The sequence below is a fragment of the Anastrepha obliqua genome, chromosome 5, assembly GCF_027943255.1.
Source record: "Anastrepha obliqua isolate idAnaObli1 chromosome 5, idAnaObli1_1.0, whole genome shotgun sequence".
NCBI classification, from domain to species: domain Eukaryota; kingdom Metazoa; phylum Arthropoda; class Insecta; order Diptera; family Tephritidae; genus Anastrepha; species Anastrepha obliqua.
In genome coordinates, this window is record NC_072896.1 from 11,168,663 (window position 1) to 11,191,808 (window position 23,146).

Below are 23,146 nucleotides of genomic sequence, written 5' to 3' on the forward strand. Positions count from 1 at the left end.
AGTTTGAAGATATGGATTACCTGTCTCTCAGAGCGCTCGATCCAAAGACGACATCTTCAACTTTCTAGAGAGGTACCATAAAACCCATCCAGTTCACAGCGAGTAGCTTGAAAACCCAGGATTGTTATATAAAGCACACTAAGAAGCATAGTTAGTCTTCTATTTATTCACTTTAGGAGAATTACCGGATTAGAGTGCTGCAAGCTAACCAGTGAAACTAGCATAAGACTACTGTATAAATCCCCTACTTCGCTTTTTCAATGAGAAAAAAGCTTAACAGACCCATTTTCGAAGCCAGAATAACGATGGGAAACCTTTTTACAAGAGGACGAGGCGAAAACGAGCTTAATCAGAGTGATCTCTTATTTCCTCTACTTTCTTTGGAGCTACGGATAACTTAGAAATGATGTGACTGCTGCATTTAAAATTACACTGTTTTAGTTGCTCTACTACGAGGTTTTACTGTAAGAGTTATGCAGATAAAGATAGATTCTACCTGTTCACAAGTTCTTGTGTTGGAAGAATGCGCTTCAAATTTCACTTCCTCAAGAATTGGGCCAGTAGAAGTAGCCTCTCTAGAAGGACTAATTACCATTAAAAGAAGAAAAAAGTTTAAGAAAACTTAGTAGAGGAGCTGGGGAAATCTTTTCTGGTCACCATCTAACTCAACCTAAAGCTCTTAAAAGTGGAGCTAAAGCTTCTTCGAAGACTCTAATCATCATACGAAATCGGAAAGTGCCTTAACCCTCTATTGGGCACCCAGGTCTGGCCTTTCGTGAATTTAATATATTTCTTTTATAGCGAGACGTGAACTTCCAGACAGATATATGGATATAACCATTTAAAAAGGATGCTCGAACAGGACGAAAAAAAGGAGGGACGCGGGTGCCCAACCGAAGGTTTTAAAAAAGGTCTCCAACGGAGGGTTAAAAAGACAAGCAAATATACATTTATGCACCTTGTAAGGCAGCGTCAGTTTATCGATATCCTCCACCGGCACATCCGTACCTGCCACCCCGAGTAGACGTGCACGTTTCGTAGAGTTTTCTTTGCGGTAGGAACGATCGAAGGCAGGCACGCCCACGGCGATCATTAGACGTGTACCAGTGTCGTTTTCACGTGGCTCGTACTGCAATTCAAGAGAAACAGGTATAGGCAACTTTTATTTTGTGCACCAAAACCGCTACCCTACCGTTCGATCTGTAAAAGAATGCGTCCATGTCGGTGGGTGTTCTTCATTTTGCAGCACTAGCGGCGTGGCTATAACATCAACATACTTCAGCACTTCCTCATGCACCTCATCCAATGTTTGTACGTGCGAATAGTAGCCGCGATTTAGGCAGGCCATCCATTGTATCTCACGCACTTTGGTCACCTCCTTCCCCAGCAAATAGGTAAAAATTCGTATGTTCATATTCATGGTGCCATTCTCGCCATTACCCCAATTGTATTTTTCGAAAATTTCGGTGGTATTACCAGCGACGCCATCGGTGACGACCATGATAGCCTGATTACAAGTGGAAGTTTCGTTGCAGCGACGTCGGATATAGTACTGCATTTAGAAAGTGAATGAGTTACTTGACATGCTTTGTTTTACTTTAACTTTCATTACCTTTTGCAATAGCTGGAAGGCTTTCTCATAAGCCAGCGATAGATTCGCATAGCCTTCGGGGCGTATCTTCTCTATGGCATCATTAAATACGTTGATGTTCTCTGGTGTCGCCTGTACCAGCGCACCTTCGAAACATGGTATTATATCAGATACCGTGGCGGAGTAGTTGTAGATCGTAAAAAAATCATTATTCGAGAAAGTGTCCAAAATACTGCGTATAGTGAATTTGGCAACATGGTTGCGGAAACCGCTCATCGAACCAGAATTGTCCAATAGTATAACAATATCCTTGGAACAGGTGGCCGTTTCAATATACCACGAACGTTTGCGGCAATCATAGGTGTCGGCATCCTCACTGTTGCTAAGACTTTGCCATTGTAAGCCGGGATAATGCCGAAGTATGCCAGTATCGGAACCGAAATATTGCCACGACAATGCGGGATCTGATTGATAGTTTTGCCGAAAGACCTCATCCAGAATCTCAGACCACATAATTGTCTTGAGCACCTCGTAGACTACGCGTGTAAATAGCAACATATGAAAGTAGCGTTAGACAGTTAAACAATTAAGGAAATGTCTGCACTCCTTTTCTTATACTTACGGCCATCATATATGTTAGACGGTACATGGACGGAACTATGCTCTGTATCTACAGATATATTATAAAAGTGCGTATCCGGATTTAGCGTGAAATTCAAATACTTCCAGGAAGGAATCTCAATCTCTTTCGGCAAATTCTCTGCTATTTTGCCCTCGAACATCGAGAATTTGCTTGAGTAGTACTTGAACGTTTCCACTGCGTTTGTATAATTAAATTCAAATTCTTCGTTGACCGCCTCGGCTTTCTGTTGAATGCAACGTACCGCATCCATTTTACGCGAAAACATGCGCCCCACGTTCACTGTGATGGATTTGATGAGTTCGGTGCCATTTTTCAATTCCACGCGAGCATTGTATTCTTTGTATTTCTTTAGGGAAATAAAAAAAAAAAAACAAATCAATGTACTTGCACATTTCTCTCAACAAATATTTTCATGTATTTACGGCCTTAATCTCTTGCGATTTGGTCATACGTTGCGCTAATTCCCACAATTCATCGCCAAATTGCATCGCCCATTTGCCAATGCTGGAAGAAAGCAAGAAAGAAGACATTCAATTAAGAGAAGATATCACTAAAAATGTATTGAGAAGCCGAGTAAGTTAAGAAGATAATATACAAGGTACTAGGCTGTCCTGTTTTATGAATCGATCAAAAAACCAACGGGTAGCAGATAAGCGAAATCTGACAAGCAAATTATGGCCTAAATATGATTAGAAGGCAGAGACATACGAATTTATTTTATACCTATGCGCGATATGGCGATATGTTCTTTAAGGGGTTAGAGGTAGACCGAATTTAAAATTTTATTTTTGCATTTTCTTAAAGTATAATATCTTAGAAATATTGTGTGAAAATTTGAAGTGAAGCCGACAAATACTTTTCGAGTGATTCAACAATTAACAAAGTGCGCTCGGCGCTCCGGAGCGTTCGAGAGCAAGTAGCTGGATGCTGCACGTGTGAAAGTGACAGATAAGCACTTAGTCAGCAGACCATTGTACTACACCCGGATAGATTTCAGTAGAAAGAATAGCGATAGGAAAGATAAAAGGTAGATGGTAAAAACGGATAAATTAGTTTGAGGTCACTCTTCCCCAAATCTCTTAGATTCATTGATGAATTTTAAGAGATCCGGAAAAGGAAGAGTATGAAGTTTATCCATACTCAGTATATCGCAACGCAATATCCTAAGTCTGATTCTGGAATATGCAGGACAGCTACAGAAAAAATGGTCTGCAGTGTCGTCATCCTCAACACAGGATAGGCATGTCGGGCCGTCGACGGGCCCATTGGCGGCCATATGCTGACCACAGGCGTTGTGCTCTGTGATTACACCCACCTGTACTCTCAGGTCCTTTCTGCTGAGTTTTAGGAGAAAGGTCGCTGTTTTCCTGTTTGGTTTTTTCACAAAGCACTTGGCTACCCTGCACGAGTTCAACTTACACCAACGACCTCTATGGGTAGACTTCATGAAGTCGTCAATCCATAGTTGAATCGATGCGGAATTGACAGCTAGAAATGGTTCTGGCCTAGTGGCATACTTGCAGAGCCTTCATTAGCCAGTTAGTCAATTAACTCGTTCGCTGTAATATCACAATGCCCAGGCACCCAAGTAAGACTAACTTTGTTGTGTTTTGCAACACTGTTCGGGTTTGTCTTACATTCACCGACTAACTTCGAAGAGCAGCGTGGGTTAGCAAAGGCTTTCAGTGCAGCTTGACTGTCACTACAAATTCCAATACTGTTGCCCCGCCACTTTTTCTCAATTAGCCAGTACGCCACATTCAAGATGGCATAGACTTCCATAAGGAATACCGTGGCCATCTGCCCTGTGGCATAGGAGTACTTAGTGCCTTCGTCTAAGTACCATCCAGATCCGCTTCCATCACTGCTTTTGGATCCGTCGGTGTAGAAAGTGCTGATATCCCGTTAATAGGTTCTCTGGACTTAACCATTGATCTCTATCTGGTATCAAAACATCATACTTCCTACCGAAGCTAATGAAAGGCAACCGATTGTCCACTGGCATCGAGAACAGTGTGCACCGCTCCGTCAACAGGTGGTATATCTGACAAAGGCCAGTGCATTCTTCATTTCCCCAGACTCCGTTTAACTTGAGCCTGTACGCCGCCTTCATTGCTTCCCTTCGAATTTGAAGATCTAGAGGTTGCAGAATGGCATTAAGGGCATCACCAGATGTCGCACTCATAGCACAAACTATTAGGAAAAGATGACACAGTGTAAGCAATTAAGTAATTCGTATAACTCTCCATAAAACTTTAAATGCGTTTTTCTCAAAACTATGCTTTTTGAACTGGTGGCCACTGAAATTTATACTGTTTTTGAAAAACATAAAAAAATCGTGCCTGATCGAAGAATTTTTTTTTCAAAAATTTCGATTATTTTTAAACAATTAATTGTCAGTTTTTTTCTCGAAAATCTCAAAAATTTTTCGTGAGGCCGCCATATTGTTAATTTAAAAAAAAAGCTTTGATAAGGCACAAGATTTTCTATAAATAAAACTAATTTCTCTTGTCCGATTGATTTTAGATGAATCTGCAAGGATTTGTGATGATCACCGCAAGGGATTTCTGAGGAAACGGGCTCCACACAAACAGCGATAACTTTAACAATTATTAATTCTGTTTTTGAAAATTTGCTGAAGTCAGGCCGAAACGCGATATATAATATTAATACTATGTTTTTATTTTTGTAAAATAAAGCAATTAACTATCAAAAAAAATTATTGAAAATCATAATTTCTTCGGGTCTCTTACTACCCCTAACCCCTTAAAAATCTCGTTATTTTCAATGGACGTCTTTTCTGGTACGTAAACTGTTCTTGTCAGAATTGCTCAGAAGTTTCTTGCTAGAGCTCAAATCTTGACCTAAGGCTGGCCATTATAAAACTGGCAAGCCATTGTCTTGAACAACTTTTTGTAGGCGTGTTGTCTTGCTGCAGTATGCTTCAGAAATCTTCGGAAAGTATTATAAATGGAAGAAAGTACTCAAATAGTATGTCTTTATCGGACAGAGCACACATTTTGCGAGACAAAAAATAAATTTTCGGCCTGGATTAGTTTATTAAAGCTGCCCACTCCACCACAGATCATTCTACTTGGGCTCGTTTTGACATTATTCGCTGCTCTTTAAGTAGGTCGTTCCAGTAGTAACGTCCATCCGTAATTTGAATGTTTTTCATCGCTGAAGATGATGTAATCTAAAAATGCATTTCTTTAAGTTTATTTATTTATTTATTAAAATATTTGTTTTTGTTTTTTTTTTTCCTTGTTCACTCCTCTCGGGAGCATAGGGCCTCGACAAGACTCTTCCATCTTACACGATTCTGTGCTGTTCTTTTTGCACTGTCTCATGAGATGTCGGCATCTGCTAGTTCGCGCAGCATCGACCTTCTCCAAGTGTTTTTTTATCGACCGTGACCTCTGCTCCCTTGCGGGTTCCAGTCAAGTGCCATCCTCGTGATGCTATATGGTGGTTTTCTCAGTGTGTGACCTATCCATCACCACTTTCTGCATTGGATTTGCTTAAGGAAAGTCGTTAATATCCACAGTGCGTCGTGACTGGTGGTGTTTGGCCAGAATATTCTGCAGATGATGCGGAGGCAATTGTTGATGAAAGATTGTAGCCTCTGCGTGATGATGTTAGAGACCAGCCATTTTTCGCTGGTTCCGTACAACAATACTGCCTTTACATGGGCCGAATATTCGTAGATCAGTGCGCCTGGTGATTTGCGAACTCCCCCATAGCGTATGCATTCGCCCGAATGCCGCCCTTGCTTTGTTTAGCCTGCTGTTGACATCTTCATCTGCTCCACCATCTGCCATGATGATGCAGCCGAGATAGCAGAAGCTTTCGTCGAATTCCACCGGGCATCCGTCAACCAATATTTGCCTTGCGTTAATGTGGTTAACTCTCATGGACTTGGTCTTAGCGATGTTGACCTCCAGTCCGACAGTGCGTGCCAGAGCAACTAGTTTGTCCGCCTTCGCTTGCATTCCGGAGAGTTTGTGGGAGAGGAGGCACATGTCATCGGCGAAGTCCAAGTCCTCAAAATGTCTGGTGAAATTCCATACGATGCCTTTTTTGTGCAGGGTCAGTTGGTTCATGACGTCATCAAGGACCATGGCGAAGAGAAGGGGCGACAGGAGACAACCTTGCTTTACACCTGCGTTGGTAGTGAATGGATCGCTGATATCGTCTTTGTGAAGCACTGCCAGTTCGGCGCGAACTCGCTTTCTACTCAGTGCCAGCCATATTCAGTGCCAGTCTCGTTTGATAGTGTCGAATGCCTTCTTAAAGTCTACGAACAGCATTAAAAAGATAAATAACTATAAATTATTATTCCACTTAAAAAACCTAAAGCACTGGCTACTATGGCCTTCGGCTGTTATGCGCTTTTTATATTCAAGGTTTCCAGTAGACTCTGCGCGTACTCTTAGGGTGTTAGAATGGCAATTTAGGATCAAGCTGCCTATTTCTTTAGATGAAGAAGCTCCAGTGACAAAAATGTCTCCAAGCACAGCACGTTTTGTTATCAGAGAAACTTTGGAAGGACGCCCTGTGCGCTTATTCTTGGCATATCTTTCACGTTTAAACCTCAAAAAATGTTTAGCAAAACATTGCGATCAATTAATTTCTCAAGCGAGTTCTCCTTATGTTTTCCGCAAATTTCAATGCCTTAAATTCTTCGCTCGTTCATCCTTGTAATATGTTAGAGTTCAGCTACTGCTTGAATTTATTACACAGGCCAAAAAATGGCCATTTTAGCCATTTTTGATCATTTTTTTTGGGATAGAAATTTTTTTTTTTCAATTTTCGGCGAAAAGGTCGCATGGTACAACTCTTTAGCTTTAAAACCCATTTTTTTAAATTATTGTACGATTTTTTAAAAAAAAGTTATGAGATTTTGAAATTAACAGTTTCAGTTACGCCAATAGACGTTATACCCAACGTATACGTAACTGAAACTGTTAATTTCAAAATGTCATAACTTTTTTTTTAAAAATCGTACAATAATTTTAAAAAATGGGTTTTAAAGCTAAAGAGTTGTACTATGCGATCTTTTCGCCGAAAATTGAAAAAAAAAATTTTCTATCCCAAAAAAAAATGATCAAAAATGGCTAAAATGGCCATTTTTTGACCTTTTAGGCTTCATTTACCAAAAATCCTGACGTGATGGAGCATTTTGAAGGTCAGATTCGTTTTCAGCGCATAAAAAACTACAAGAAACAAGTACAGCCATTCTAGAAACTCACCCTCGCAGGACTGTGTTATTATTCCTAGGATATGAGTACATCAGCAAAAATTTATTATTTTCACAATAACAGAAAATTGGGATAAAAGGCAACGTGAGTTGCCTAGTCGAGGGTCGCAAGTTTTTATAGCAGAGTTGCTAGAAGAGTTAATAAATTATAGATATTCGAGAGGGTATCTTTTGTTTTTTGTCCTTCCCCGGTTATGATTACTTTTTAGCAATGATTTAATACCATCTGAACTTCCTCAAAATCTCCTACTAAATCATTACAATAAAAATATGAAAGTTTTTTAAACTTTCAAGGAGCACATGCTTATGTTTTAAAAATCAATATTTAAGGCCCTCATACAAATATACACATCAAACGAAAGGACGAGCACTAAACAACCGGCTGCCTCGGTTGACAATTATGGAAAAACACATCAACATAATGAAACAACGAAATATTGGGCGGGTTGGCAATAAATGAAAGCATGGATCACACAGCAAAATATAGAAATAATAAAAGTAAACAGTAAAAAAATGAAAATAAGTGGAAGGTTTCGGTCGTTGTAGTCGAATGAGTTTGTGTGTGACTACGATTGGGTTCGAAAACAGCTGTGGGCACTGCGCAATTTGAAGCAGGAGCTGGGACAAACATCTAACAAAGGATATACACGTCAAATACATAAATGCGTATTAGGGAGCCTCAACAAAAAAGTTACGGGGTTTCCATCAGAATTATAAAACTAACTATGTTTTTGGACTTACGTCAAAATGATTCGGAAAAATGTACAGATTTACATAAGCTTCTCCAATTTAAAGTACTATACTTCCAAAAATCAAATTGGTTATAAATGAAATTAGTTTTTAAACATTTTTTTATTCCAAAAAAAAAAAAAACCCAGATAATCAAGAGTATAAGCTTAAAAGGTAGGTATACAAATCTTTAAAAATGTATCAACAGAAGCAACATACTGATATTTTTGATAATTTTCCTGACTTTTTTGGAAGGTGAGTTGAAGGAAAAAAGTGAGCAACTCAGCCAAATCTTGACCGATTTACACTTTTAAGAGGTCTTTGGAAGAGTATTTTCTTACCGTTTTCTTTTCTTGAAAATCTAACTTATTTATATTCCAACTTTTTCGCAATTATAGTTATTTTGAGTAAGGGTTGAATTTTTAAAGACCTTATTTATAACTTAAACTTTTCTATCATCTGAAATGATTTTTGGAGCAAATACTCGTACTTCAAAAACTAATTTTATTTATAAAAAACTTAGTTTTTTTAAGCATTTTAAAATAAATCCGGCACACGTAAATCTTAATATTTTTCGGAAATATTTCGGCGATAGACTTAAATTGTAATAGATTTTTTTATTCCGATGGAAAAACAGTTTTTGTTTTTTGTATGACGGGTGATGCCACCTTATATGTATATTCCAATGTGTCCATGTTATATATAAATTTAATCACAAGTAATTTCACAACGAGTTCAACATTCCAACAAACTTTTTATTTAAGATATAACTGAGAGCAGATGAAGTTAAAAGGCTACAGGCTCAATCGTATTGTTATCAAACTGAATAACTCGCTTGGATGAACAAAAAAAAAACTTAACTTTCGGTCAGGTTGTTTCAATCAGTTATGCCCCCCAATCTGGTACCACAATCCCTTATTTTATATTTTTTTTGGTGCTTCTAGGTACACATGCGAGGGTGGCTAATTTATTTGTGGCCTAATAATAGTAAAATTAACATAACATGGCTGCTTGGTAGTTTTATTGTTTTAAGGGGTTAGGGGTAGTTAGATACCCGAAATGATTTATTATAATATATTCTAAAAACATAAAAACATAGCATTAATATGATACATCATGTTTCGACTTGGCGTTAGCGACATTTAAAAAAAAAAACAAATAATAATTGTAAAAGTTATCGCTGTGTGTGTGGATCCCATTTCTTCAGAAGTCCCTTGCGGTAAACATCACAAGTCTTTGGAGATTCATCTAAAATCAATCGAACAAGATAAATTAGTTTTATTAATAGATAATCTTGTGCCTGATTGAAGCTTTTTGGCGGCCTCATTTCGTATTTTTGAGAAAAAACTGATAATTAATTGTTAAAAAAAATCGAAATTTTTGAAAAAAAATCCTTCGATCAGGCTCGTGTTTTTATGTTTTTCAACAGCAGTATAAATTTTATTCAATTCTACCAAGCGGTTTTTAAGTTACAGTGATCACCAGTTCAAAAAACATAGTTTTGAGAAAAACGCATTTAAAGTTTTGCTATCTGTTTGGAGCGCCCGAGCGCTCATTGTTAATTGTTGCATAACTCGAAAAGTATTTGTCGGATTCACTTCAAATTTTCACATAATATTTTTAAGATATTATTTTAAGAAAATGCAAAAAAAATCTAATTTCTAAGAAATTCTGACTACCTCTAACTCCTTAAGATATAACTGAGAGGAGTAGCAACTAAAAGTCTACAAGCTCAATCGTACTGCTCTCAAACTGAATAACTCGACTTTAGATTAACGGTACTAAATTATATAGGCAGACATTAGACAAGCCTTAGTGACAAAAAAATCCCAGCTTGGATGAACAAGAACAAAAAAATACTTCCACTTCCGGTCAGGTTGTTTCAAGAGTTATGGCCCTCAATCTGGCACCGCAACCCCTTATTTTATATTTTTTTGGTGCTTCTAGGTACACATACGAGGGTAGCTCAATATAATTGTGGCCTAACAATAGAAAAATTAACATCGCCCATCGGTAGTTTTATTGTTTTAAAAATATTCTTCATCATCTTCTTCTTCTTTCCGTTCGTTGGAATCAACTTTTCAAGCAATCTGTTCAATCGCGTTTCCAGAGCGTTTTTAAGTTGTGTGGTATCCAATACGAATGAACCTTTTTTGCTACAAAATCTTATTAATGCTTGTCATACTAATGCCTAAGGATGCCTCAATCTCACGTTATATGACATGACAATTTTGCTCAATCATATCGCGTACAGCATCGATATTTTCTGGCACAACAACTGATTTTGGACAACATTCCGTAATTTGCAGATGAGTGAACAGCGACTGCGACAAAATTCGTGGTACCACCTTTTTACAGTGCTAAATGAATATTTAACCACTCGAAAGTGTATAGGTTCGGACTCCCGGGTATTAAACACCACCGGCATCGTGAACCTCCGAGTGTATTTCTGCCGTGAAAAAGTTGCTTCCAAAAAACCAACTGAGGAGGTGACGCAAAAGTGTAGGCCATTGTGTTTTTAATCCACATCGAAAATTGTGGAAAATAATCGTAGGAAAATGTTCAAGGCTTAGCTCATTTGTTTTTGTGAAATGAATTTTTAAAGTCAGTGCAGGCAATACTAATATGGTTCACACTTCAAAATGTTCTGAGTGCGTTTATAATAATTGCTAATGGAAACGACAAATGGCATTTGACAACACTAGAAATGCCCAAAGCGAGAAATATAAATAGCAACTCTCGTGGCTCCTAGTAGTTCTTCGCTCAGAACTTTTCATCACTTTAATAGTTTTTCTGTGCCATGACGCACATTCGCGACCTACGCATTGACCTGCGTAACTATTTCTTAAGTACAAATGTTGTTGCTGTTCAATACTGCAATGCTGGTCTTTAATTCAGGAAGCTATTCAAAAAGCAGAGACCTTGACAAAAAACTCCTAGAAAATAAGTCCACTTTTCGGCGGCTCAAGTTAACGACTTTTCCGTTCGTAATGCCTACGGGATTCCATTTTACTTTTATGTGCACAGCAAGCGTGAAAAATTATGGGTATAATAAAATAGGTATTGCCACCATTTGACGACGTCATCATATTCACTGTGCTCTGCTGACTTCAAACAGAGTAAAGACAGGGCAAAAAATCCACACAATATTATGAGTGCTGACAAGACAATAAGAGGAGGAAGAGGAAAACAAGTGCAAAAAATTCATATATGAGCGAACACTGATGCCCATGTACCCCATGGGTATATCCACACGTATATTTGCAAACGACATATACTCGTATAAGTATGTGTTTGAGCATGCGGTAGCACCCACTCACAAAGGGGCACATGCAGACACGTCTGCCACAGAAGCCGCGGGCAAGCAAACACGTCAAATAGGCAGCAAGCCAGCCACTCGACAACGTGGCAAACGAAAATATTTAGTAGCCCTGCGGTGAGCCCATGTACGCTATGTGCATATGTATGTGTGTGTATGTGCATGACAAAAGCAATGAGCGCCTGAGAATACATACCACACCATGTGTATGTATGTATGCAAATATGGATGTGAAAATCGCATGTGCAGTAAAACAAAAACATAGAAATACTTAATAGTGATAACACAAGTGGAAAATGTGTGTGTTAGGAAATTCCGCTGTGTCGACGCTGACGTCGCATCGGCAGTGCGTCGATTGTTGACGGTGAGTGGTGGCGAGAAAGACAAGTCAGCGGGCGTGTGTATATGACAGCTGTTCGCTACTAACAGCTGTTATTTGTTTACAAACAAAAGATGGCTGATAACAAAAATGGTGATAAAAATGGAAGCATAGAAATGAGTGAGTCGAGAGTGTGAGATAAATGTGTGAAGCGAGAGCGAAAATTAAGATTTGCTTTTGGAGAGTGAGCGCACAAATGCGTTAGAGAGTGAAATAGAGCGCGAAATTACGGAGTGCTTATGCGCGACAAATGTGAAATCAACAAGTGTGCTGTGATGCGGTAATTTTTGCGCGCTCTGTAGCATTGACCTGCTGTGTTATCGTACTCTGCGAGTGCGAGTTGTTTTAGTGTCTCACGTTTTAATTTCACTTGTTTCTACTCGTATTGTTTCCCTGTCGTATATTCTCTACACTATGTAATGTACACTCTTTGGGAGTGACGGCGGTTGTAAGTACGTGTGCCATGGCGTATGCGCAACATTAGTTATGTTTGCTGTATCGTTGGCCGTTTAAGTGTCGTTTGTGTTTAGCCTGACATTAAACAATATGCAAGCTAGCATAATTTAAAAAAAAATATGTTCATACATATAAATATATTTATGTATATGTATACTTATTTGTGTGGTTATGTATGCACATAGGTACAGACTGCGACAAACGATAGCACAGCAACATTGTCACCAGTTTTGACAATTTTTCGTTTACTTGTTTAAAACTTCATTATTGTAAAAACAATATAAATGCTAATTTCACATTTTACGAAAAATTAAGAAATTCGACTAATTCTAATATAGCAAATTTCCTTTTTTATGTAGAGAAAATACGCAATACCACCAAAGAAAAATATGATAAAAAATCTACTAGAGATTTCAAATTTTATCCCAAAACTAGAGAAATTCCGCTAAATCAAATATAGCAAATTCCCAATTTTTTTTTATGGAGAGAATACGCAATTCCGTCAAAGTAAAAATATTATTGTATACAAAATTTGCTGGATCTTTTAGCAACTTCAAGCTTGCACTTCACAATATTAAATTAAATATGATATAAAACTGCATTTAGAAAATTATTCTAACTTTAAGTAAAAAAGTTATTATTTAACTGTAAGCTTTATTTAACTGTAAGTAAAAATCGTGGAATCGGGATGTAAGGTTATGTTGAACTGGTTCATTTGTGAACCGGTCTGTACGTGCGGTTCGGTCCATAGAGATACCAGATGGAGTTCGTTAATTATTGGGGTATAAAGTTTATGGAATTTTAATTTTTGCCTAAAATTTTAAAATTAGATTTATTCGGTTTTTCTTAGACAAAATGAGTTATACTTTTATAAAAAATAATGAGAATTAAAAAAAAGTAGTCAAAACTGGTAAAAATGGTGAGACCCTATCGTTTTGTCACGGGGTTTATGTAACATATTTATGTACAGTGCCTGGCCAATGAATCATAATCGGTGAATTTTTAATTTGGTTTTATACATTTTAAATATAAATTTTGTTTACTTAAATGCGCTTTTAAGTATCTAAAAAACTGTCTCTTTGGCACTCACATAATCAATAAAGCATTCAACAAAAAGTTTACTAACTATAGGGCGGTCTCGAAAACCACGCCAGCTGCCACTGTTAACCCTTTAGCATCATTCGATGTAATAACACTGGATCACAAATTTCAACTTTTTTTCTGCACCAGAGACGCCGATATGAAATTCCTATGTAAAATCACCGTCTGATTCCGAAAATCAAGGTTATTTTTTATTCTATGGTAACGTTTTTGAGATATTTACGAATTACCGTTATTTCAATAAAACAAAAAATTGGGCCCACTTAATCATATATATCTCGAAAACGAATTGAGCGATTTCAAAACCGTTTAAAGCTTTTAAAAGGTAATAAAATTTCTTATAAACTGTGTGTAAAACACTTTTTGCTAGGTCCTGCAGATTCAAAGATAACGAACTATCATAACGGATTTTTTAAATTTTTTTTGTAAAAATATAAAAAAATTTGTACTTTGAGAGAAAGGATCTCGAAAACTGTTTACTTTTTCGTGTATTTTTTGTTTTCACTCTAAGCTCTGTTTTATTACAAAAAAAATAAACTTTGGTTAAACAAAATCGATGAACTAATACAAAAGTTACAAGCATTCAAGTAAATATATCCATATAGTAAAACTTAAGTACCCTACAAATAATAGCATATGTACATATGACTCTGTCTTAACTCTATGATCTTATTTTATAATTGAAAAAGTTATGTGTCTTGTTTTGACGCAAATTTATATAAGGATCGGTTTCTCTTATGAGAAACCAACAGTAGTCACCCATCATAGCGACATCCCAGAATCCTTGATACCGACTTTCAATCATTTTCATTTACTGGTGAAACCTTTCGCCGTGCTCGTCGCTAAGATTTTGCGGGAAAAAATTTAAATGGGAGTGGAGGAAATGAATTTTTAAAGACATATTTACTCCTGAAAGAAAATTAAAAAGGGAATTAGATAAATACATAAGTGACACATTAATCTTCCAATTCAGAACAAATTTTGGTCGTTCTTGTTTGTTCGGAGCAGGGCAATAAATTCAGATTAAGGGCTATATATTCTCATGTAAATTTAAAAATTTGCTTTCAAATTTTTTGTTTAGTTTTAAAGTTAACTGAGAAAACGGTCTTATATGTGTTTTTTATTTACTCATTTCTGCATAGTTTTTGATTAAATCGTTCACTATCATCTCGAAGTTAGGACTTTTGTATTTGCCTAAAAAAGAAGTAACGACCTTTTCAAAAGAGTCCCACGCCGCTGCCTCCACTGGTGACAATAGTTCTTTGAAATGGGTATTGGCCATTATTTTCCTTATTTGCGGCCCCACAAAAATCCCTTCCTATATTTTTGCTTCTGAAATCTGTGGAAAGATTTTTTTCAAATAATGAAAAGCTTCGCCTTCTTTGCCCAAAGCCTTGACAAAGTTTTTGATAAGGCTGAGATTGATGTGGAGCGGAGGTAGAATTATTTTTTCCTTTTTTATAAGTGGTGAGTATTTTATGTTATCCACCCCAACTTGAAACTCGATTCGTTCTGGCCAATCCTTTATGATGTAGTGTTCTTGACGTGCTCGGCTATCCCATTTGCATAGAAAGCAACAGTATTTTGTATATCCAGATTGTAGACCACATAGCTTTCCAGCGACTTCTAGATCGTCACATATTTTCCAATCATGTTCTTCGTATTTAATGAATTTAAGCAATTTTTGCATTGTCTCATATGTTTCCTTCGTATTTACTGCATGCGCGATCGGGATAGATGGCTTTTGGTTGCCAATATGCAATAATACGGCCTTAATTGCCGTCTATGAACAATCGCCACTCTTTTGAATCATATGATTCACCAAACTGTTTAAATAGACCAGCAATGTTTTTGCAATAACAAACACTGTCCTTCTTCGTATAGTGCTGGGAGAATTGTTCGTGACGAGTCCTATAATATGTTACCTTAACATCGGATGAAACAAATTTAAATTGTTGCATACGAGGGGCGTGTAGTTCGGCATTTTCTTTTGACAATTCCAAATCCCTTATCCAATCAGTGAGTTGTGCTTGTGACAAAGGGTTTCTTTCGTTTTCCGTTTGCAATTCAGTACAACATGATGCTGCGTAATCAGATACTGCTGTTGACAATGAAACTGGAGCCGAAACTAAAGTTAAATTTGATTCTGGCAATGTAGCTTCCGTTGAATTTAGTTCTGGTAATGACACTGTAGATATGCTCGCATAGGTTACTTTTCTAGACTTTCCAACCTCAAATATAAATATAGCAGTCCGTTGAATGGCAAGTTGGTTCCCTCCACTTCATTGGTGTAAATGTCGCCTAAATAGATAGTTTAAGAATCATATGTACATATGCTATTATTTGTAGGGTACTTAAGTTTTACTATATGGATATATTTACTTGAATGCTTGTAACTTTTGTATTAGTTCATCGATTTTGTTTAACCAAAGTTTATTTTTTTTGTAATAAAACAGAGCTTAGAGTGAAAACAAAAAATACACGAAAAAGTAAACAGTTTTCGAGATCCTTTCTCTCAAAGTACAAATTTTTTTATATTTTTACAAAAAAAATTTAAAAAATCCGTTATGATAGTTCGTTATCTTTGAATCTGCAGGACCTAGCAAAAAGTGTTTTACACACAGTTTATAAGAAATTTTATTACCTTTTAAAAGCTTTAAACGGTTTTGAAATCGCTCAATTCGTTTTCGAGATATATATGATTAAGTGGGCCCAATTTTTTGTTTTATTGAAATAACGGTAATTCGTAAATATCTCAAAAACGTTACCATAGAATAAAAAATAACCTTGATTTTCGGAATCAGACGGTGATTTTACATAGGAATTTCATAACGGCGTCTCTGGTGCATTTTGGCTGTAAACCAGTGTAATCTGCGAACAAAACCTCTCTCTTATTACCAAGAGCGGAATAATCCGGAATACATTTTTTTTTAAAGTTTGAGGAAAGTAAATAATTTCGGTAATCCTGTAACTTTCTTTTTAATTTCGAGCGGTGATCGGGTTAATATTTCGTTTTATGCACTCTTTAAGTGTTTTAGCAAAAAAAAAAAAAATAAAACAAAATACGGGCTTTTCAAAGTTCTATTTCTAATTAGAACTAAATAGAATTTTTAGTTGTAAGATTGTAAAAATAAGTCTATTAAATATTTTTTTGTGGAAATAGATACGATAGATTGAACAGGTAGCAGCAGTAGGGCAAAAAGCAAGTTTTTGATTAGTTTGGTTAAAAAAAAGTAGAAAAACAAAAAAACATTCACAAGGGGGAAAAAATGAAAAACAAAATTCTAATTTTTTTCCTTTGTCAAATAAAAAAATTTTTTTCTTTTTTTTAAACTTTCTTTTGTAGTAGTTTTTAAATTATTATTTTTTTGTAATTTTCTTCAAATTAAAATAATTCTAAACTTTCTCCCTTGCGAAATTTTAATTTCTGTTTTTTCAATTTTTTTTTAATTTTTTCCCTCAATTTTTCTGGAGTCACTTCTATGTTTTAGTACTCTTCAATGTTTTTGTTGACTGTAGACCAACAACTCAATAATTGCAAGCACTGCATGTGTGAAGGAAATGACCAACTTATAAAGAGAATTCGCAAAGTTGATACAACAAAAGTTTCCCTCTCTGAATGCGGCCCAATGAAATTTGATTAATAACGGAAAAGATAGTTTTGTATAATCTTACTCGATAACTTTGTTGTTGCTTCCACATGCACATTTCTTGTCAAGCGAGCAGAAGCCAAATATGGCGAGCAGAGAATTGACGAATCGAAGGCGCCTAATGTAACCTTCAAGTTAGAGAACGACTGAGGGTCGATTTATAGGGCCTAATGGAACAAGTGATAAAAAAGGAATGATTTTTTTAATTCAATATTTATGTTAATAAAACTGCTACATAAAATGTTTCAATCACACTAATTTTAGCCCCCAATATATACTTGTAAAAATAAAATAATATTAATAATTTTACATAACATAATAATTTGATATTGTATAAAGAGACCCGCTTCACTGAGCAATTGCTCATTAATCACACTCGAACACCACAAAATGGAGGCTTCAATATTAGTATTCAATAAATGTTACAAAAACCGAAAAATTAATGATAAAAAAAAATGATCGGCCAAAGTTCGGTTTTTTTGCTGAAGCCGTCGTTCTGTTGTTTTTTTTAACGTTGTTGTTGTTGTAATAGCTTAAACATTCCCCCTAATTGTTTGGTGAATACTGCTCGACTGACAGTCATAAAATATATAGTAGGTCGTTCCGGTAACGTGGGAACGACTACTTGAAGTCTTTTTAGTCGGTAGTAACACACTCTGCAATACTATGCCACTAAATGGATCCGATAGGTGGTGCTGGAGTCTGGATATTTGTGCTTGTGTGCTTATGAGGTATAAAATCGGTAGTTTTGCTAAAATTAGGTCAGCTAGCTATTGCAGGAGTAGCGATATTTCTAAAAATCGTATTAATTCCATTTAATTTTAATTAAGTCCCGGTGCACAGTGCTGCCGATTCCCAAAAAGCTGGCCAAAAGTCGAAAAAAAAAGTTTCTAGATAGAGTTTTTTTGTCTTTGGGTTGGCTACAGTAATGCCTTGTGTAGTGAAAACCGTTCATAGCAACGTCCTGTACCCTAAGTATCCTCTGTATTTTCAGTCACAACGTGGCCTTCGTTTGAGCATCGTATTACTGTCGATGAATAGTGAAAGTTGTACACATTTGAAAGATTTTGTAATGGAGTAAATTGAACAAAACCAAATGGAATCATCTTCGGAAGGTTAGTAAAATTCGAGAAATCTTTAGTACATATCAATACCTCGACACAAAATTTTTAGCTGCAGCAATACGTAGATACATTTTTTGCAATTTTTTTTATAAAATTTGAGTTTTCAAACTGTATAGTAATACAACGCCGTCATATGCTGCTTTGAAACCTATTAAAGGTTACTCAAAAAAGTAATGGTTACTGAATAAAATAAGATTCAGCTGCTACCACTTGCTACCTTGCGACCCCGAAAACATATAAATTTACATGCATCTAGATTATGTTCTTGAATATACGCTATTTCACGTGAGGGGGTGGCCAATAGGGGTGGAAGGGGGTGGATTTTCAAAATTTTAAGATCAAATTCGTAATCAGCGACCCCGACAACCCCCGAGTAAGAAATTTTGAATCAATTACTTAATTTTTTGAGTTTTGGCCAGCTTTTCGGGAATCGGCCGCACTGTGCGGTGGTCAAGAAAAAATCCATTTTTTTTATATTTCGAAAGTACAGGCTTTTAAGAATATACAGGGTGAATGATATGAAGTAGTACCAACTTCACACTGCTTGTATCTGTAAAACAGCTCAAGACATCAACGTCAAAATTGTTCTCATAACAGTTCAATATATTGTTTATAAGCCATCAAAAGCATTTGCGTCTCAGTTTTGTTGAATTTTTTTTTTTTCTGTGATGGAATTCAAACGTAATAGTGTGATTGCGTTATATTTGGCTGGAAAATCACAACCAGCCATTGTTCGTGAGCTCAGTCACCTCAAAATGAATAAAATGTTTGAGTATCGCACTATAAAACGTTACAATGATACTGGTAGAATTACAAAACGCTATGGAGGTGGACCAAAAAAACCGCAACAACGCCAGAAATGGTTCGGAAAGTGAAGGCTCGACTTGAACGAAATCCACGTCGAAGTGAAAGAAAAATGGCCAAAGAACTGAAAATATCGCAAGACAACTTTCGACGCATATTGAAAAATGAGCTCAAGGTCAAGGCTTACAAGTTCCAAAAAGCACACGATCTTTCACCCCAGCAAAAAAAAGTTCGGTGCGAAAGAGCAAAGAAGTTGTTGAGCTTGCACGAACGAGGCGAGTTTCCTAACATTGTGTTTATGATGAAATTTCCCAATTGAGCAGTTCATAAATACTCAAACGATCGTGTTTTCTTGACCAAATGCTCATACGAGAATTTGAGCCTACGTATGTCGACTCGAAGCAATTTCCTATCGCAAGTAATGGTTTGGGCCGCAGTGACCGCTGATGGACGCTCTCCAATCCTTTTATCGAGCCTGGTGTCAAAGTGAATGCGACTTGTTATCGGTAAAATGTTTTAGAAGCTGCTTTAGAGCCAACATTTCGGTTGTAAGCCATGGACGTTCCAACAAGACTCGGCACCGTCTCATAAAGCTCGGAAATCCACACGTTACTGTAGAGAAGCAAATGCATCCACAATGAGTCACTGTTTGGTGCGGTTTTCGGTCTGGCGGCATCATCGGGCCATTTTTTTTTTCAAAAACGAGCAAGGAGCCGCGGTTACAGTAAATGGCGAGCGTTACCGTGACATGCTCAACGAGTTGTTTCCAAAAATTGAAGAGGATGACATGGACGACATTTGGTTTCAACAGGACGGTGCAACTTGTCACACTGCCAAAGTTACACTTGAACTTTCGGCTACCGTTCTTGAATTCCGATATCAATTGGCCGCCTCGGAGCTGTGATTTAAGCCCGTTGGACTAGTTTTTGTGGGGAGCCGTTAAGGTCAAATGCTATGCAAACCATCCAGAGACGATTGATGCTTTAAAACACGAAATCGAAGTTGCCATTCATGAAATTGGAGCCCAAACAATCGAAAATGTGCTTAAAAATTGGGTTGATCGAATGGCCTACTGTAAAGCCAGTCGTGGCAGTCATTTGAACGATATTATTTTTCATTCATAAATGACAATGTTCAATCTTCAAAATAAAAAAAAAAAGTTTGAAAAAATATTGATTAGTTTTTTTTTTATAGCCGATTCAAAAAGCAAATTTTACATGGCCCACCCTATAGAAGTTAGAGTCAGATTCGTCACGTGGCCACTCTCAGAACTTTAAACTCAATTTTCTCAAAACGCCATTTTTAAAATTATTAAAAGTAAAAAAAAAAATTTTTTTTTCATTTTTGTATATAAAAGAAGTCAAATAAAAAGTCCAAAAAATTTATATATCGTTATTCTTTTTTTATTCCTGAAAATACACTAAATTTTCGAGCTCTAGACCACCGGGACCTCTTAACTCCGCACTTGATTTGAATACCTATCAGCAGAGCAGCGCATGGCGAGTAGTTTTTGTATTTTATATTCTTAATTTATTTATTTTTGTTCCATTCGATTTTATTTTATTTATTTATTTTATTCGATTGGCTAACGGATTCTCCAGATATTGCAAATATTTTTATATTCAGCAGGTTCTAGATATGGGGGAGCGTTGACACCATAACTACTTCTAGAAAAACAATTTTAAAGAATTTTATGTTAAAATGATTTTGGGCAATAAATGAAATGAAATTGCGAATGGCAAAGAATTCCAGAGGGGCTATTAAAATCAATTTTTTCTAAAAGGCAAGGGCAACCCATTGAGCCAGTTATGATGTTAATGACAAATGAGTACGCCAAAATGGGTATGCTGCCCTCAAGTGTGAGAAGACTAATTAGTTGGCAACAAGAATAGTAAGAAAATAGTGGTGGAGAAAAATTTAATGAGAATAGAGCAAATTTTCGATTAACTATATTATTTTTTCTTCAACTCAATCCCATTATTTGGCGGCATCCCGAAAATTATAACACAGAAAAAAAATTTATTTTCTCATTCATTGACAGATTTTATGCAAGAATTGAATGGTCTGGTTCTTATACCTTTTTTTAGCTTTAATAGTTGCTTGACTAGATTAAAAAATTAATGTTTTTCAAGTACACATATGCCATAACTCAGTGGCCAGTAGCTGTATATTGTATGGCGCCAGCATACTATTACAATTTATTTGGCGGCCGTTACGGCTTAATGTGTACGTGCGTGACACATTACACAAGCAGTAGGCCCCATGTATCATGACTGCTGCGGACATTTAAAAAATGTATTTCTTGCCTGAAAAAGCCTTCCCATTAAAACGAGTTGTCTCTTTGAGGCGGCATAAAATCCACAAAATAGAGGAGACGTTTGGCCCTTATTGCCCTATATTGTTGAAGGTAGTATGCGTTAGTCTCTTATTATTATTTTCTTTATTTGATAAACGTTTTTTTTTATTTATTTATTAAAGTGTTTTGGTAATGTCACTTGTTACAAAGTTTTTGTTTACAGGCATTAAATGTGCGTTGGATAGATAAATTATTTTTATATTCACTGCCGAACAAGTTCTAAAGCCATGAATTATACTCTTACTTTGTCCTGTATATTATTTTCTTTCTATTTTCAATATTACTGCGTGCTTGTTTTTTATCTGTTATCACTTTTGTAATCAATTTTCATACCTCGCGGCCCCTTATCCTTATCACTTCTAACATCGTTTTTTATTGTTGTCGGTTGTTAACATGACTCGTCCGGCCGAGTCCACATTGCGGTCAACAATTTCACTAATTTATATTTATGTACAACTGTATATGTATACATATAGTGGGGTATATACATACATACATACACATATTAGGCTTGGTCGTTTTAAGTGAGGTAGGAAGGCGCATGCAGATCTACTAAATTTTTATTTCTATTAGTCATCAAATCGATTAGAAGCTTTTGTTTGCCATAATAACTATTTAAATTTCTTAGCCATAGATCAGTAGAACTAGAAATTATTGCAAAATAAGCATACTTATTTGCTATTAAAACAAATAATCAAAGGAAAAACAGGGCTGAAAAAAATAATTAGGTGCGCAACTAGTTTTTTTTGATGAAAATACAACTTTGTTCTGAAAAAATATTTACAAGTGAATTATTGAAAGTAGCAATGTGAGGCCGAGCGTTGTCATGCTGTAGAATCACTTTTTCATGACTCTCCGCGTATTGCGGCCGCTTCTTGCGCAGTGCTCGGCTCAATCGCATCAATTGTAGTCGATACCGATCCCCAATGATAGTTTCGCTTAGTTTTATCAGTTCATAATAAATAACACCAACTTGGCCCCACTAAATACATAGCATAACCTTCGCAGCGTGAATATTTGGCCGAGGCGACGACGTAGAAGCATGACTGGGCAGTCCCCATGACTTTCTTTTCTTTGAATTGCTGTAATGAATCCATTTTTCCTCACCCGTCACGATGCGATGAAGAAAACCCTTCCTTTTTTGCCGCTGGAGCAGTTGTTCACAGGAGAAAAAACGACGTTCAACATCCCTTGGTTTTAAATCATAAGGAACCCAAGTCCCCTGTTTCTGAATCATTCCCAAAGGATACAATCACTTGAAAATGGATTGAGGGGTAATTTGTAATACTGAAGCAAGCTCTTCTTGCATTTGACACGGATCCTCATTGAGCAATGCCTCCAATTCAACGTCTTCGAAGGTTTTTGGCCTTCCTTCACGTGGACGATCGTCAACATTATTATCACCGTCTTTGAAGCGACGGCACCAATCTCGGCACGTTGTTTCACTTAAAGCAGCATCTCCATAAACTTTTAGTAGCTCTCGATGTGCTGCAGTCGCCGTTTTTTTCGAATGGAAGAGGAAAATCAAATGGCAAATGACGATTATTCGGCACAAAATCAGACATTTTTACAAAAGCAAAAGTATATGATACCAAAACAAAATCTCTAATGTGTCGAAGCAGTTTGTTTATCATATGTCTAAGCTTGGTTTACGACGTTTAGGTTATCCTAGAATCGATTAGTACACAGTGCTGGCGGCATCTATTGACAAACAGCGGGAACTTAGTTGCGCAC

The 23,146-nt window shown here is 36.6% G+C and overlaps 1 protein-coding gene across 1 annotated transcript in view; it reads right to left on the minus strand.

The window, feature by feature from the left end:
* The window catches only part of LOC129248103 (voltage-dependent calcium channel subunit alpha-2/delta-3), a 63,460-nt gene that overhangs the window by 10,984 nt on the left and 29,330 nt on the right, over positions 1-23,146 (minus strand). The window contains exons 2-6 of the mRNA XM_054887537.1: positions 2,657-2,738; positions 2,214-2,580; positions 1,613-2,127; positions 1,193-1,552; positions 959-1,129 (exon numbers count right to left, since the gene is read on the minus strand). Coding sequence (XP_054743512.1) covers positions 959-1,129; positions 1,193-1,552; positions 1,613-2,127; positions 2,214-2,580; positions 2,657-2,738 — 1,495 coding nt within the window. The remainder of the gene's footprint in view (positions 1-958; positions 1,130-1,192; positions 1,553-1,612; positions 2,128-2,213; positions 2,581-2,656; positions 2,739-23,146) is intronic.